Source organism: Ochlerotatus camptorhynchus, unplaced genomic scaffold, assembly GCF_037179485.1.
Source record: "Ochlerotatus camptorhynchus isolate MF236.1 unplaced genomic scaffold, CSIRO-AGI_Acam_v1.1 ptg000211l, whole genome shotgun sequence".
Classification (NCBI taxonomy): Eukaryota; Metazoa; Arthropoda; class Insecta; order Diptera; family Culicidae; genus Ochlerotatus; species Ochlerotatus camptorhynchus.
The window spans coordinates 4,231,143-4,246,201 of NW_027040701.1; the positions used below are offsets into that span (position 1 = coordinate 4,231,143).

Below are 15,059 nucleotides of genomic sequence, written 5' to 3' on the forward strand. Positions count from 1 at the left end.
TTGTTGAAAATTTAATTCAATTTAATTTGTCGATCAACTTACATATTTTTGGTCAATCGTGACTTGTCCGAGATGAGATTCGAACTCAATTTTCCATTAACGCCAGGCCCGCATTCAGTTTAATATTATTAATGTTATTTAATATTATTTAATATTACTTAATATTAATTAATATTATTTAATATTATAAAATCAGTAATCAAATTGATTTTGATGAAAGCATGATTAGTTTTTCGTTTGATTCAACAGTGATAAATTTTGCTTTCTTTTTACTGTGTTAAACGTTAATCCATAGAAAACTAGATCAATCGAAGTAAAAAAAAAAAATAGGGTATACGTCCCTAACCTCGGTCTAATATGCAGCCATAGATTACGTTTTTAATCATAACTCATCAATTAATTTACCTGCAAACGATATTCTACTGCTAAATGGTATGCTTAGATATGCTTATCATGTCGTTTGCTATCAGGAACCGCAAAAAGTTTAAAAACTTACTTTTTTTAAGACAAAAACTCACCAGGGAAATGTATGTAATATCGGTCTATTGTCCCCAAATTGGGTCTATTTATGGATGCAACTTCGTCCTATCCTGTTTGATTCTCAAAAAAAACGCTCTTGGTAACGTTTTCTTATGTATTTTTTTTTATCACTATCACTGTTAACTTAATACTCTTCATTCCTCAAAACATTTCTTAGAGAAAATTTTACGAAAACTACATTAAATCACTCAAGTTAAAAATTAAAAATTAAAAATTTCGCTTATCGTCTTTCGACCGCAGAATATCTAAATCAAAACATTGTGATGTTCATTATACAGATTTGGCAGAAAAAATCTCCCTTCCTGTTCGTTCCTTATCATCCAAATGCAAACCACATTGTTGACGTTACTCTTATTGCTATATGCTGTCAAATGAATTTCATGGGCCAAAGTTAGGAACATAGAAAAGAAATGTGTCCCTAAAGTTGGGTCCATGATTTACTTGTGAAAACGTTGTTAAACAATTAAAATAAACATAAAATATTCAAACAGTAACTGTGAGTTTTACGTCTAGTGTGTATTATCAGGTAATTCCATTCAATAAATGCCATAATCAGGCCATTTGATGATCGTCAGTGCAACCTTCCCATCTTAACCTTAGAAGTCATGGCGGCTAAAAACTCCGAACAGAGTGATATTCTCAACCAGTTTTATTACTTACGAGAGCTGAAAATGTATTGAAATGTTGTGATATAAATTGATTTGTGTGTGGTACACATTTATCAATCATCAGTGATCAATATTTTCCTTATTTTTTTGTGTAATATTCCTTAATTAATTATTTATTTGCGTGATAGGCCGAATGAAAGGACTAGACCCACATTACATACCGTAACCCTACATCATAACAGCAAATTTTAATTTCAATTTGTTGTCCAGCTTTGCTCGGGAATTTCATCTCGTGATAGGGAGAAGAACTGATTTCGCATTCTTACATGACGACCACCCAAGCAATACACATGTTCTACAACAGTTTATATAACCTTTATGTAACTGGTTTTGGTTGTATAGCAGTTTACTCAACATAATTCTAATCTGGTCTTGATATGTCAAAAATACAGGATATCTTATTCCAAAAATATGATTGAAGGTAGTTTCGTCCGTGTAAAACTTACGTGATTTTATAATGACTTTTTTTTATCAATAAATATAGGAGAAATGGCTCTAATGTTGGCCTATGGAACTAACATTGGGCCCATCGCTAAAAATCTGCTATTGATCAATTTTATCTAGATGAACGCGTCATTGGGACGGTACTAATGGATATTTTTGGTTGTTATTGAAAATTTATTTGATTGCTGAATTTATGTATGGGCCCAAATTAGGGACACTTAGGCCGACATTACATACATTTCTCCTACTTTACTTTTTTTAAATAATAAAGAAAAAATCTTAAATCTATAGTCGAGAAGTTCAAAACGAAAAGCACCTGCTATCAAATATCCAATTTCTTCCATCAGAACTAGATTCTCTTCCAGTGGTTTCACAGCCTCATAGCCTAGTCAGTAAAGGCACGATATTACCAAGCCGGAGGCGGCGGGTTCGATTCCCGATCCAGTCCAGGGAATCTTTCGGGTTGGAAATTTTCTCGACTTCCCTGGGCATATAGAGTATCATTGTGCTTGCCACACAATATACAAATTCATGCATTGGTATTGGCATCGAAAGCTCTCAATTAATAACTGTGGAAGTGCATTTAGAACACTAAGTTGAGAGCACGCAATAAGCTAATATGCGCTAAGCAAAAAGCTTGAAATGCAAACAAGAAGAAGAAGAAGGTTTCACAAATATGACAATCACGCTAAAGGGAGGCAAAGCGCTTCCATTGGCGAAATGGACGCAAATCGTGGTCTTCACTTCACTCTACCCTCATCGCGAAAAGTTACAAGGTAGACAATAATTGGATCAACCGAGCAAACTGCAGATGACGAGCAAAGCTTACCAAACAATACCTGCTATCGAATATGCAGACAATCGCGTGATGCATATCGGCACCAGCTGAGAGTCAATTGTTGATAATCATGTTAACTACTGAGTACATTGACAGGTGCAATTTGAATTTTTCGAAAATGCATACTACTAAATGCAAATTGAACCTAAACACTCCGAACACGATGCCTCCGGTAAAATGTGTAACGGTAAATTGGCAATGTTTGAAACATCAAACATTGCAAGTATTCCGTTACACATTTACCCGGAGGCATCGTGTTCGGAGTGTTAATGAAGTGTTTTCTACATTTTGTATCTGTGGAAATATGTATCAATTCTGGAATTTCAGTAGCGTCATGATTCCTTTGTTTGAAACCTTCTTGCCCGGGGAGAATTCAAAGATCCATAATAGTTCCAACATAAACAAGGTTTTAAATCAATTGTGCCATTACTCCCTAGGCACCGCATTTGCGCAGTTTTTCACAGTCACGCTTGCCAATTACTTAGAAAACTTCCCACTAGTTTCTGCGTTCTACTGGCGGCAGCCCTCAGCCTCAAAACCCATCCACCTATACAATACTTCACTTGTAACATTTCCCACTGGCCTTGGCCACCGCCGCCACATCAGTCATTGCAATAAATCATACCCTCGGTTTCGGTTTCGGTTCTCTCACTGCCAGCAGTATCTCAGTGGACATCCTCCAAACCACAGTCAACCCAACAGGCAGTCAATGGCGACCGCAGGCAGCGACAAAAGTTTGACAGATCGATGAAATAAATGTATGAAAACTCTGCCAGATCTGTTCGCCTATCGGTGAAATTGCCGCATAGTGACAGACATAAATATATCTAGGTATGACAGTTTTGGCCACAACCCAGGGAGCGATACCACCGATTATTATTGCTGGCATGGATGGGCGAACGCATAAATCTTTAATGAGTATATTTTTTTTTATTTAACACAAATAACCTCAAAAACAGACAGCTGGAAACGGAAACGAACATAACAACTGATTTCTGAAAAATAGAAAAAAAAAAGAATCAAAGGAAACTCGTTTGATCGTACTGCGGAAACAAGCGTTTCGAGAGGAACACAACGTGCGAGCCAAAACAACGTCGGAGTACGACCGGGCTTTTAGTGTGAACGCAGCAAGTTGATGGCGATAAAACAGAAACCGACATTAATTTAAAATAAAAATATCAAATCGAACGCACGTCTGCGTGAAAAACATGCGTGTACTTGGCTGATTGCTGGCTGCAGTTTCTGTGCCCAAGGCGATAAACACCCAACTCGACAACGACTTGTCCTCGCGGTCATCCCATAAAGCGGAATGGAACTGGGAAAACTTTCACGAGCACGAACTTTCCCCGGGTGCTTGAACATGAATTTATGCTTTAGTTCCCAAGGATGACACCGCATACATATAAATAAACATACGAGTAAAAACAAAAATCCGAAATCGAAAACAGAGGTGGGGGATTTTCACCCGCAGGGGTTTTGAGACACAGAGCATAAAAATAACCACACTCATACACACAACCGAATGTGTTCACGTTTGGCCGCGGAGGAGCCGCTGGTTGGTACTAAAAACGGTCGTAAAATAATAAAAATTGTCTTGTTTGTTGTGATAATAAATTATACGTAAACTTTTTTCCTGATTTTTTTTTTGGATGATGGGTGTTTGTGTGTGCAGGGTGGAATTGCTTTCGGCGAAGGACTCTCGCCAGTGTCCTCTGCTCGTAATTTGGGCCCTTTTGATGTTGGTTTTTTTTGTATGTGTCCACGCTCGATTTTTGTTATGTTCCGCTCAGTAGTGGGCACCTACCGCTTTCCCGAGGTAATCAACAGCAGAATAATTGTATCTGGAACTGCATTATGGTGGGATTTAAAATTCATTAGTGGGAATAAAAGAAATGGCAGCATAAAGTTTTCCATGCATACTGATGGGAGTTTTTTTTTTATTTGAATGGAAAATTAAATTCCAGATGTTGGTGTATCTAATTGCTTAGTAAAAAAAAACCCAGCAAATTAAGAATTCCCGGAATCTTATAATGGTTTCATAATAAAGACAATCACGCAGAATCAAAATAGATCTGAAGTGGAATCCTACCAAATCATCCATTCTTAATAAATAAGCCCCGTAATTACGTCAAACCATTTCCCTTCCAATTTCAAAAACAAAGAACCTTCTTCATGCCTACCAATGCACGATCGAACGGAAATCTCCAGCTCAAGACAGGAGATAACAAAATCCCCAACCTCGCTCTTGCCTTCCTCCTCGCCCAACGTTTATTGCTTGTTTGTTTGTCGCTGTCAAATCGTTACTTTAAATTGCCATCAACTTGTTATCGGCTCAAGTGTAATCGCATGAATTCCAGATACAATTATCCCTCGTCTTTTTTCCCACGTGTAGCAAGGACACTGATGGAACATACGCACGCAAACATACTCAAACACACACAAACAACCATCATCCCCTTACTCGGATCACCCGTATCGCGTCAACACGGATGACGGCCACGTTTTCTCCTTTTTCCAACGAAGAAGGCTCGTTTGTCTCTCGCATCACCCATCGGGGATGCAGATGGAGACGATGGTGACTTGGCTACTTACTCGTTTTCTCGTCTCGTAATCCAGGGCACCAGCGACGTAGATGGCACCCGTCATATTCTTCACTGCGAAGGCACCGCCTATGTTACCGCTCGTGATCTCATATCGAATACGCGAGGCTGATTACAAAGAAAGAAAGAAAGAAGAAGATATTTAGAGAAAATATGAATCGATTGGGATTAGTAGGAACAGGCGTGTATAGATATGGTGGATTGGTGAGATGATGCAGGGAAAAATACTATCGCTGGATCACAGGGCTGATCATAGATTCAACGAAACTTTAGTCCATATGTTACATTAAATAATTTGAGGATATTTATTTTATTACATTGCTTTGTAAATAAAAATATACTGTCGGTCATAATTCATGGAAGACAGATTTGGGGATTTACATTATATTTATGTCTTTCGAAAAAGTTGTTCATTTAAATCGTTACAATTGGATTATTAATACTAGTTTGATTAAAATTTCAATCCTCATTTTGACTCAAAAGCATGCTTCCGGTCGATAAATTGTATGTTTGGAATGTATTTTAGATTTTGTAAACAGAATTGAAAGAAAATATAATGTACAAAGTTTGTTCTGCGATTTTCACGACAAATACAAATACGATCATTTTTCGAATTTGAACAAACAGCAGGCGGAAAGCGAGATACTAGGTATCAGGTCGAACAGCATTACGCAGATACAAATATTTTGTAAATTTCAACTATCAACTGGAGCAGGTTTTAAAATATAAAATGAGACGTTAAACATTCTGAAATTCAATGAAGTAAAGCTGAAATTTACACTTTGATGTAAATTTATAGCGTTGTTAATTGAAAATCAAATAAAAATCAATTGAACTTTTTACATCCACACTTTTCAACTAAGGACAGCAAATACATTAATGTGTCGAATGTAAATTTACGAAGTTTTTGCTGTGTAGGTCATTAAGAAACTTAAAATTGGTTTTAGAAGAACCAACTTAGACTAGGACATCTAAGAGTTTCAAAGGAAAAATATCGAGTTCTCTGAACCATCTAACAAAGCCTTACAGTTATAGCCTACATTCTTTCTAAAGACATTAAGTAAGAGATCAGTCCGCATCGTGCTCTCTTGCCGTGCGGATCTATTTGCTTTTTGCTGAAGGAAGTGTTACTACTACCTAAAGCTACAACAAATTTAAACAGCACTTTTCAGTGCTCAACCTGTAAAAATTTTCTACCTTGTTCAACTCTTATTCCTCTTCGATCCTTGTTTGGACCCTACCCGAGGTAATCCTTCTTGGATATCGATTTGGAAAATTCCTCTTCGATCCTTCAGATTCTTATAGTAATCTGCTTGGAAGTCGATTTGGATAAAAATTTACTGCCGCCATGGCGCCTAAACGCAAAAGAAAGGGGCAAACTGACCCCCCTTCTGATGAAATTAATTTGAGTAATCAATTTGATTTGCTCACGGATGATGAGAATGATCCATCATCCAAGAAAAATTCTAGTAAACTTTCCCGGCTTAATGCCAAGAAGGAAAAGATTCCCCCTATTGTGATAACCACTACCGATTTCCATGCTCTTCGCATGGAACTTTTGAATTTCGTGAAAGTTAAGTTTTCACTACAAATTGGACGTCGGGGTGAATGCCGTGTATTGGCTGAAACCTTGGACGGATTTAAATGTCTTCTCAAGTATCTTACTGAGAAGAAGCACAATTTTTTTACTTACGACACCAAAACTGAACGTGTGTTCAAGGTTGTCATGAAAGGACTGCCCAGTGGTGAATCCCTGGATCAGATCAAAGATGAACTGGCAAAATTACTTGGAGTTGTGCCACTCCAAGTAATCAAAATGAAAATGAAATCCCGTCCTGGCGATTCGCGCAACGGGATTTCTAATGAGTTTTATTTAGTTCACTTCAAGTCTAGTGAACTAAACAACCTTAAGGCCTTAGAAAAAGCTAGCCTTATGCTCCATGTCCGAGTGAAGTGGGAACACTTCAGGAAGACTGGAGGAAATTTCCAAAACCTCACTCAGTGCCGTAAGTGCCAGGGATGGGGTCACGGAACTAAAAATTGCTACATGCCAGCTAAATGCATGAATTGTGGTGATTCCTCTCACGCAAAGGACGACTGTCCTGTGAAGGAAGATCCTAAGAAATTTAAATGTTCAAATTGTGGTGAAAACCACAAGTCCAATTTTTGGGAATGTAAGACTCGCAAAGCGATCCTACAATCTCGTTCTAACCGTCAGGTAGGAAACGCTCCACGTTTCCGACCAGGTACAAATTCCTCTGCTGTTAACAACGGTCAGCGAAGAACAAATTCTACATTCGTACCCGTAGGTACAAATATCTCCCCTGCTTCAAATGTTTCATCTGTACGTACTCCCCTCCTCCCCTACCTATGCTGCTATTGCAGCGGGTAGAAATCAAAATACTAACCAACGTTCTAACGGAAATTTTGACAATTTTGACTTAGGAAGCATTACTGCCCCCAAAATGGAATTTTTACAGAATTCATTAATTGACATGATTTCTGATATGCTTAAATCTAACTCCATGTTTGATGCTATTCAAACTGGAGTAAAATTTGCAAATAATATTGTCATGACTTTAAAATTCAGTAATGGATTTTAAAGCATTAAATATTGTAAATTGGAATGCTCGATCTCTTAAAGATAATGAAGACGAGCTATTTAACTTTTTGAGAGTTCATAACGTGCATATTGCCGTTATAACTGAAACGTTCCTTAAACCTGCCCATAAGGTTAAGAAGGACGCAAATTACTTGATTTATAGAAATGATCGTCTTGATGGACCCTGTGGTGGCGTTGCCATCATTATTCATAGACGAATCAAACATAAAATTCTTTCTTCATTTGAAACCAAAGTTTTTGAAACTTTGGGGGAAACAAAAATTGGACAACTTACGTTTATAGCTGCCTATTTGCCATTCCAATGCGTAGGCCAGCAAAAGAATTTTCTCAAGGGTGACCTACAGAAACTTACCCGTCATAGGTCTAAATTCTTCATTATTGGTGATTTTAATGCAAAACACCGCTCATGGAATAATGCTCAAAGCAATTCCAATGGTAATATTCTGTTTGATGATTGTTCTGCAGGTTATTACACTATTCAATATCCAAACAGCCCAACATGCTTTTCTTCTGCAAGAAATCCCTCCACTATTGATTTGGTCTTAACTGATTCATGTCAACTTTGTAGCCAATTGGTTACCCATGCTGACTTCGGTTCTGATCACCTTCCAGTAACTTTTGAAATATCCCAAGAAATAATTTGTAATCCCAACAGCTCTACTTTCAATTACCATAGAGCTGATTGGGAGCAGTATCGAACATTTATGGAATATAACTTCGATCCAAACATTCCTTTGCAAACCAAAGATGAAATTAATTATGCTCTTGAATCTCTGACTACTTCTATAGTTGAAGCAAGAGCTGCCTCAGTACCAAAATGCGAGGTTAAATTCGATTCAATTATAATAGACGATGATCTTCAGCTCTTGATCCGTCTTAAAAATGTCCGTAGGAGACAATATCAAAGAACACGCGATCCTGCCATGAAAGTTATCTGGCGGGATTTGCAAAAACACATTAAAAAGCGATTCTCTGCCCTGAGGAACAAAACTTTTGAAAATAATATTTCTAAATTAGACCCGAGTTCCAAACCCTTTTGGAAACTCACAAAAATTTTGAAAAAACCTCAAAAGCCTATTCCAGCGCTTAAAGAAGGTGGTAAAATTTTGATCACAAATTTGGAAAAAGCTCAGAAACTTGCTAAGCAATTCGAGAGTTCCCATAATTTCAGTTTGGGTCTTACTAGTCCTATTGAGAATCAGGTTGCTCGGGATTTTCTGAATATTTTCTCTCGGGAAAATATTTTTGATGATTCCTGGGGGACTGATTTGGACGAAGTAAGGTCTATAACTAAAAATTTTCAAAATATGAAAGCTACAGGTGATGATGGAATTTTCTATATCCTCATAAAAAAAACTCCCAGAGAGTACCTTGTCTTTCTTGGTAAAATTATTTAACAGATGTTTCCATTTGGCATACTTTCCTGATAAATGGAAAAATGCAAAAGTTGTTCCAATTTTGAAGCCGGATAAAAATCCAGCTGAAGCTTCTAGCTACCGTCCAATAAGTTTGCTTTCTTCAATAAGTAAACTTTTTGAAAAGATAATTTTGAATAGAATGATGCTTCACATCAATACGAACTCAATTTTTGCAGATGAGCAGTTTGGATTTCGCCATGGGCATTCAACTACTCATCAACTCTTAAGAGTTAACAATTTAATTCGTTCAAACAAATCTGAAGGCCACTCAACTGGAGTTGCTCTTCTAGACATAGAAAAAGCATTCGACAGTGTTTGGCATGAAGGTTTGATTGCTAAATTGAAAAAGTTTAATTTTCCACTTTATATTATGAAATTAGTTCAAAATTATTTAACTGACAGAACTCTTCAAGTAAATTATCAAAATTCCAAATCTAATCGACTACCTGTTAGGGCAGGAGTTCCTCAGGGTAGCGTTCTTGGGCCTATATTGTATAACATTTTCACTTCGGACCTCCCTGATTTGCCTCAGGGTTGCCACAAATCTTTGTTCGCTGATGACACAGGCATTTCCGCTAAAGGAAGAAGTCTTCGTGTTATTTGCAGCAGACTGCAGAAAAGTTTAGATATTTTCTCTTCTTATTTACAAAAATGGAAGATTTCTCCCAACGCTTCCAAAACTCAACTTATAATATTTCCACATAAGCCTAGAGCTTCGTTTTTGAAACCTAGTAGTAGTCACATAGTCACTATGAACGGAGTTCCAATTTCCTGGTCAAACCAAGTGAAATATCTTGGATTAATACTTGACCAAAAATTAACTTTTAAAGATCACATTGAGGGCATTCAAGCCAAATGTAACAAATATATAAAATGTTTGTATCCTCTTATAAACAGGAAATCCAAACTTTGCCTGACAAATAAACTTCTAATATTTAAACAAGTTTTTAGACCGGCCATGCTTTACGCTGTGCCAATATGGTCTAGTTGCTGCACTACCAGGAAAAAAGCACTTCAAAGGATTCAGAACAAAATTCTGAAAATGATTTTGAAGTTGCCTCCCTGGTACAGTACAACCGAAGTACATAGAATTTCGAATGTTGAGACTTTAGCACAAATGTCCAACAAAATAATTAATAATTTCAGGCAAAAATCGTTGCAATCCTCAATTGCAACGATTAATTCCCTTTATACTTAGATAAGATTTAGTTTTAGTTTTTAGTTTTAAGATATCAATTGTTATACTGACATGCAGGTTAAAAAACCTGTTTAAAATACTGAATTGCCAAGACATGAACAATGTAAAAACACTTAGATATATATCATAACAATTAAGGTTGGTACGTTACTGCAGTAACTGGAGCACCTAGGTTAAAATGAAATGTAATTTATTTTGAATTTGAAACAAATAAAGAGTTAAAAAAAAAAAAAAAAAAAAAACATTAAGTAAGAGTTACACATCACTTCTTAATTAATTAAAGATATGTGGAATGTAAATAAATTAAAAAAAAAATATTAGTTCTTCCTCAAATTTTGCGTTATGGGTGATTATTCAGATGCCATATCAATAATAAAATTATCTATCCAACTACATGAGATATTAACATTAAAATCTGCATTTTCTTTGGGTTAAAATTACCCATAACTTTTGAATGTTAAGATATGCCCAAATACCATGTTGAGCAAACATGCGCGCCATAATATTCCCTACAACTCTTTTTAAGACCACTTTTTTCGAAACATTTAAAACAAAGAGTATGACTCTAGTTTAAAGAAGAAAAATAGTGCTAGAATGGTCAAATGAAAGACCTAAGAAAATTAGATTTTGAGCAATGTTGCTTGAAATATGTTTGTCTGCAACTTTGCTGAAGAATGTAATAACATGTAACTTAAAGTTTAAAATGTTCAATACCTGATTTGAGTTTAAATTAAGACCACGCTAATCATCATTCGTATAAAAAGTAGGCCCATTTTATTATAAATAACTTCTACTAAGACACTAACCCCATAAACTGAATAGAACCGAGGTGAATAATGTATTCCCGCTAAATTGCCGTTTCGGACCACAGTGCATTGTCAAGCACTGGCTAGAGTCAGCACCCTCTCGTTGGCAAGTTTTGGTGGCGAACCGTGTAGTCAAGATTCAACCCAAGGCGGAATTTGGATTCATGAAGTTGGGGATCGACAATCTAGTTGATCACATCCCTCGTGGAATGTCACCAACCCAACTCCAATACGAAAAAGTGCTGTTACTGAAGCAACGGTTCTGGCCACAAGCAAGCCAAGGTACCGGCGAAGAATTTGATCAAGCGTTGTGCAAAGAACATTGAACGTCTGCCTTTCCTATGCAGGTAATCCCACTAAACGAGATATTTGAGCTACAATCGTCATACCTCGAGCTTCAGCGAATTGTATAATTAGAACAAGCTAGTGTTGGTTTACTTAGCTCTATAAGATTGTTTTCCTGTAAAAATCTCAAGAAGCACGGAGAGGTCAAATCGTCGTCCAGTCTTTTCACGTCACCTGTTTCAGAGAATCACAAGCATCCTGTAATCTTGGAACATATGGCTACCATTACCAATCGCGATCTACCATGCGAGACAACAACTACTCAGTTCGAGTATTCGGGCCCAGAAAGGTCATTCACGAGTGTGTTTCGTGCTTCAGACGAAAACCAAGTCAAGCAGCTCATGGCTTATCTAGAAGCAGCTGAGCGTACCACTCCAGTAGTACTTTTCTTGAAGGTTGTAAATGACTACTGCGATTCGTTCTACATCAACAACTCCAATCGGCAAACCAATCCAGTGAAATGCTGTATAGCATTATTCATGTGCCTAGCTGCGAAAGCAATCCACATGGAGCTCGACGATTTGTCGCTCCACGGGAATAGCCGCAACTTTTTATGTTCAAAAACGCAACGACCCTTGTGAGAGCGCACCGCGAGCTTAAGGTAGGGCTTTAATCAGGGCACTAGAAAAAAGTAAAATATAAAAGTGGAGTGCACAATTCTGCACCTATTTTTAGCGAAATTTTGCAAATAATCGCGAATATCGTGCGATCAGAACATTTTTTTTTATCTAGTTCGTTTATTTGTAAGGCTCAATCGCGTTAGCTTTACGGAGCCGATAATTCATTGTTCTTTGTTTGTAACAAAATTCACTTAATTCTATGTCTAGTAGGAGTTGGGCCGGATACTCGCGGCTTACTCGAGGTTAGAGGGGTACATTGTCGAAGGATAGGAAAAGGGGAGGAGCTTGGGAGTAGGGTATCGTTGCCTCATCAGAGCGTTGTCGCCAGTGTGAACGGTAATCAGAACATTTTAACGGGAAATCCCTCCGTTTATTTCTCGGTATATCTTTTATGTATCGATTGAGCAAACACAAATTAAATAGATTTTTTTTTAATTTCGTGCGAGGCACATCCATTATTTTACAAAAGAAAACGATGATTTCCCTAGTACAGATTTCAGTACCTAATTCTGAAATTTTTATACGATACCTTTATTCATGCTTTTAGATTTGAATTGTTAGTCACTCCCTTTAAAAAAATACTCGGAAAAAAACGTGGAAAAAACACTTTCCATGCCCAACCCATTACATAATTTCCCGCCGTATTTATGAAAGGGGCGGGGTTCAGAAAGTATTTTTTGTGCCGAGTATTTAAGAAGAAGGGGCTTAAGTTAATTCCAAAAGCATAAAAAGATGTACCGTCTGAAAATTTCAAGGCACGGAAATCTGCGATAGGGAAATCACCGTTTTGTTTTGCAAAATGATGAATTGCCGAGGTTAATTCTTATAAATTTTGATAAAATTTGTAAGTTTATTACACAATAATTCTGAGAAGAATTTTAAGGTAATTAAAAGAAGAAATCCAGGAGAATTCTGAGGATAATTTCAAGAAGTTTAAAAGAGAAAAATTCAGAACCTAATCCCACGGTAATTTTCAAAGAATACATGGTATAGTAAACGAATGATTACAATTAAATCTGAGACCAATTCCAGGAGAACTTGGAACCCCGGGTGAATTCATCGAACATTCTGAAAATAATTGCAATATATTTCTTAAAAGTATTCCAAATTAATGTTAAGGAAAATTTAAAGGAAATTCGAAGGAAAATCCGAAGGGAATTGAATTTAGTATTATGAGGATATATCCAATGAGTATTCCAAGGATTTACCGGTGATAATTTATTTAAAAAATAAAAAGAGTAGCATGGTAATTATGAGAAGCATTTCGAATTTCAAGTGAATTTTACCAGGAGTATTTTTCGAGAAATTGCTCGGTTCCGCAATCGAGTGCCAATCACCGACGGTATTCGATTTGTTTGAGTAAACTGAGGACGCTTTGGATATGTGATTCAATTTTCAAAGTTTGGACTGTCACTGCAAGAATTGTTGATAACATGAAAGCATTGCAGAGTGAATTCAAAAAGTGTTCTGCTGAAGGTTTTCGTGAGTATTATACAGCAAATTATAAGGGATTTCGATTTTTTCATTAAAAAACTCGAGAGCCTGGGCACGGAAAAACAATGATTCTTATCAAGGTTTGGGGAAAAAAAAAATAAAAAAAAAATCTGAGGCTTTTTTTTTAGATTTCATGCATAAAAAATTGTATGATCTAGGATTTAGAACAATCTTGCTAGAAGTCAGGTTGTCGCTAAAAATCTGCTATTTATCAATTTTATCTAGATAAACGCGGCATTGCGACGGTACTAATTGATATTTTTGGTCGCTATTGAAAATTTAGTCGATTGCTGAATTTATGCATGGGCCCAAATTAGGGGCATTTAGGCCGACATTACCTTCATTTCCCCTATAAAGGTGATGTTTTTCTTAATTGATGTCATTATTCATAATCATAAAAAAAAGAAAAGAGGGATATAGGGAGAATGCCACTCCGATGCACCCAAGTAACAATTTTGGTTTTAGCGGGTTTTTTAGACCATGATTTAGGCTTGTAGAATGCCATTAAACCTCTATAAAGCTTGCAATTTTGCTTGGGCAATAACAGTAAAATGTTCAGTTTTTTTTTTAAATTTCGGAAGTTCAATTTTTTTTAACATATTATAATTTTAGGTACGTACTCGAATTTACTTTCCTTACAAGTGCGATCTCTAAAGTTTTTCAAAGTCCCTGATATTTTGTATTTCATAGTAATTTTTCCAAGTCTGTTAACGCTACTACCATAAACACGAATTTTGCAAACAGAAGGAATGCAGTTTTTAATTGTTTTAGACATTTTGAAATTTAATTAGTTGAGATCCGAAACAATGTTTTAAATATTTGATTGATTGAAGAATCTGCAAGACTGTGCAATTTAATGGCAATTTCAAAATCATGATTCTGATTCTTCACATTCTGAAAAAAGAAAATGTTTTTGGGCTGAAAAAGTTTTCAACATTCTGAATCGATGATTCAGATTTTGGATCTTGTAATGTTTTCCACAAAATATTTTTGATTTTGGAATTTCATGGTAGGGTAAATGACGGCTCCGGCAATACCTTATTCTATTATCGACAGGGGGTAAACAAAGTCCTCCCTTAAATGGGCTACAAAATGGTGAGTTGACAACCTGGAAGGAGCGGAATACCTAGCCCTGGTCCTCACAAGTTCCTACTTCACGCCTCCCCGAGTCATATGATAACAAAAGACTACCAGCTGAAACATGGACACAGCAGGGTGGCGTAGCCTGGGCAATGTTGCCAGTCCGGCAATAGCAAAGTGAAGAGGTGCGAGGTGATTACTGGCGCGGTAACCATAGTACGGTGATAGAGGAAATGCTTCACCAAACCCGAGCGTCTGTTCACCATGGAGGTGCGGCTCAAAACGGCGTCTGTTATCCATGTTAGGAGCGGCTGATCACCGTTTTAGTGCCAGCGTGGGACTCTAAACAGAGCTGTACACGATGGTCCCCCGGCGAGACAGGGGG

General features: G+C 36.9%; 1 protein-coding gene across 8 annotated transcripts in view; it reads right to left on the reverse strand.

Moving 5' to 3' along the window:
* CadN (Cadherin-N) overlaps positions 1 to 15,059 on the reverse strand; it is a 478,164-nt gene that overhangs the window by 107,482 nt on the left and 355,623 nt on the right. For all 8 annotated transcript variants that reach the window (XM_065224397.1, XM_065224398.1, XM_065224396.1 and 5 more), the window contains one exon: positions 5,083 to 5,198. In XM_065224397.1, the coding sequence (XP_065080469.1) occupies positions 5,083 to 5,198 (116 nt within the window). The remainder of the gene's footprint in view (positions 1 to 5,082; positions 5,199 to 15,059) is intronic.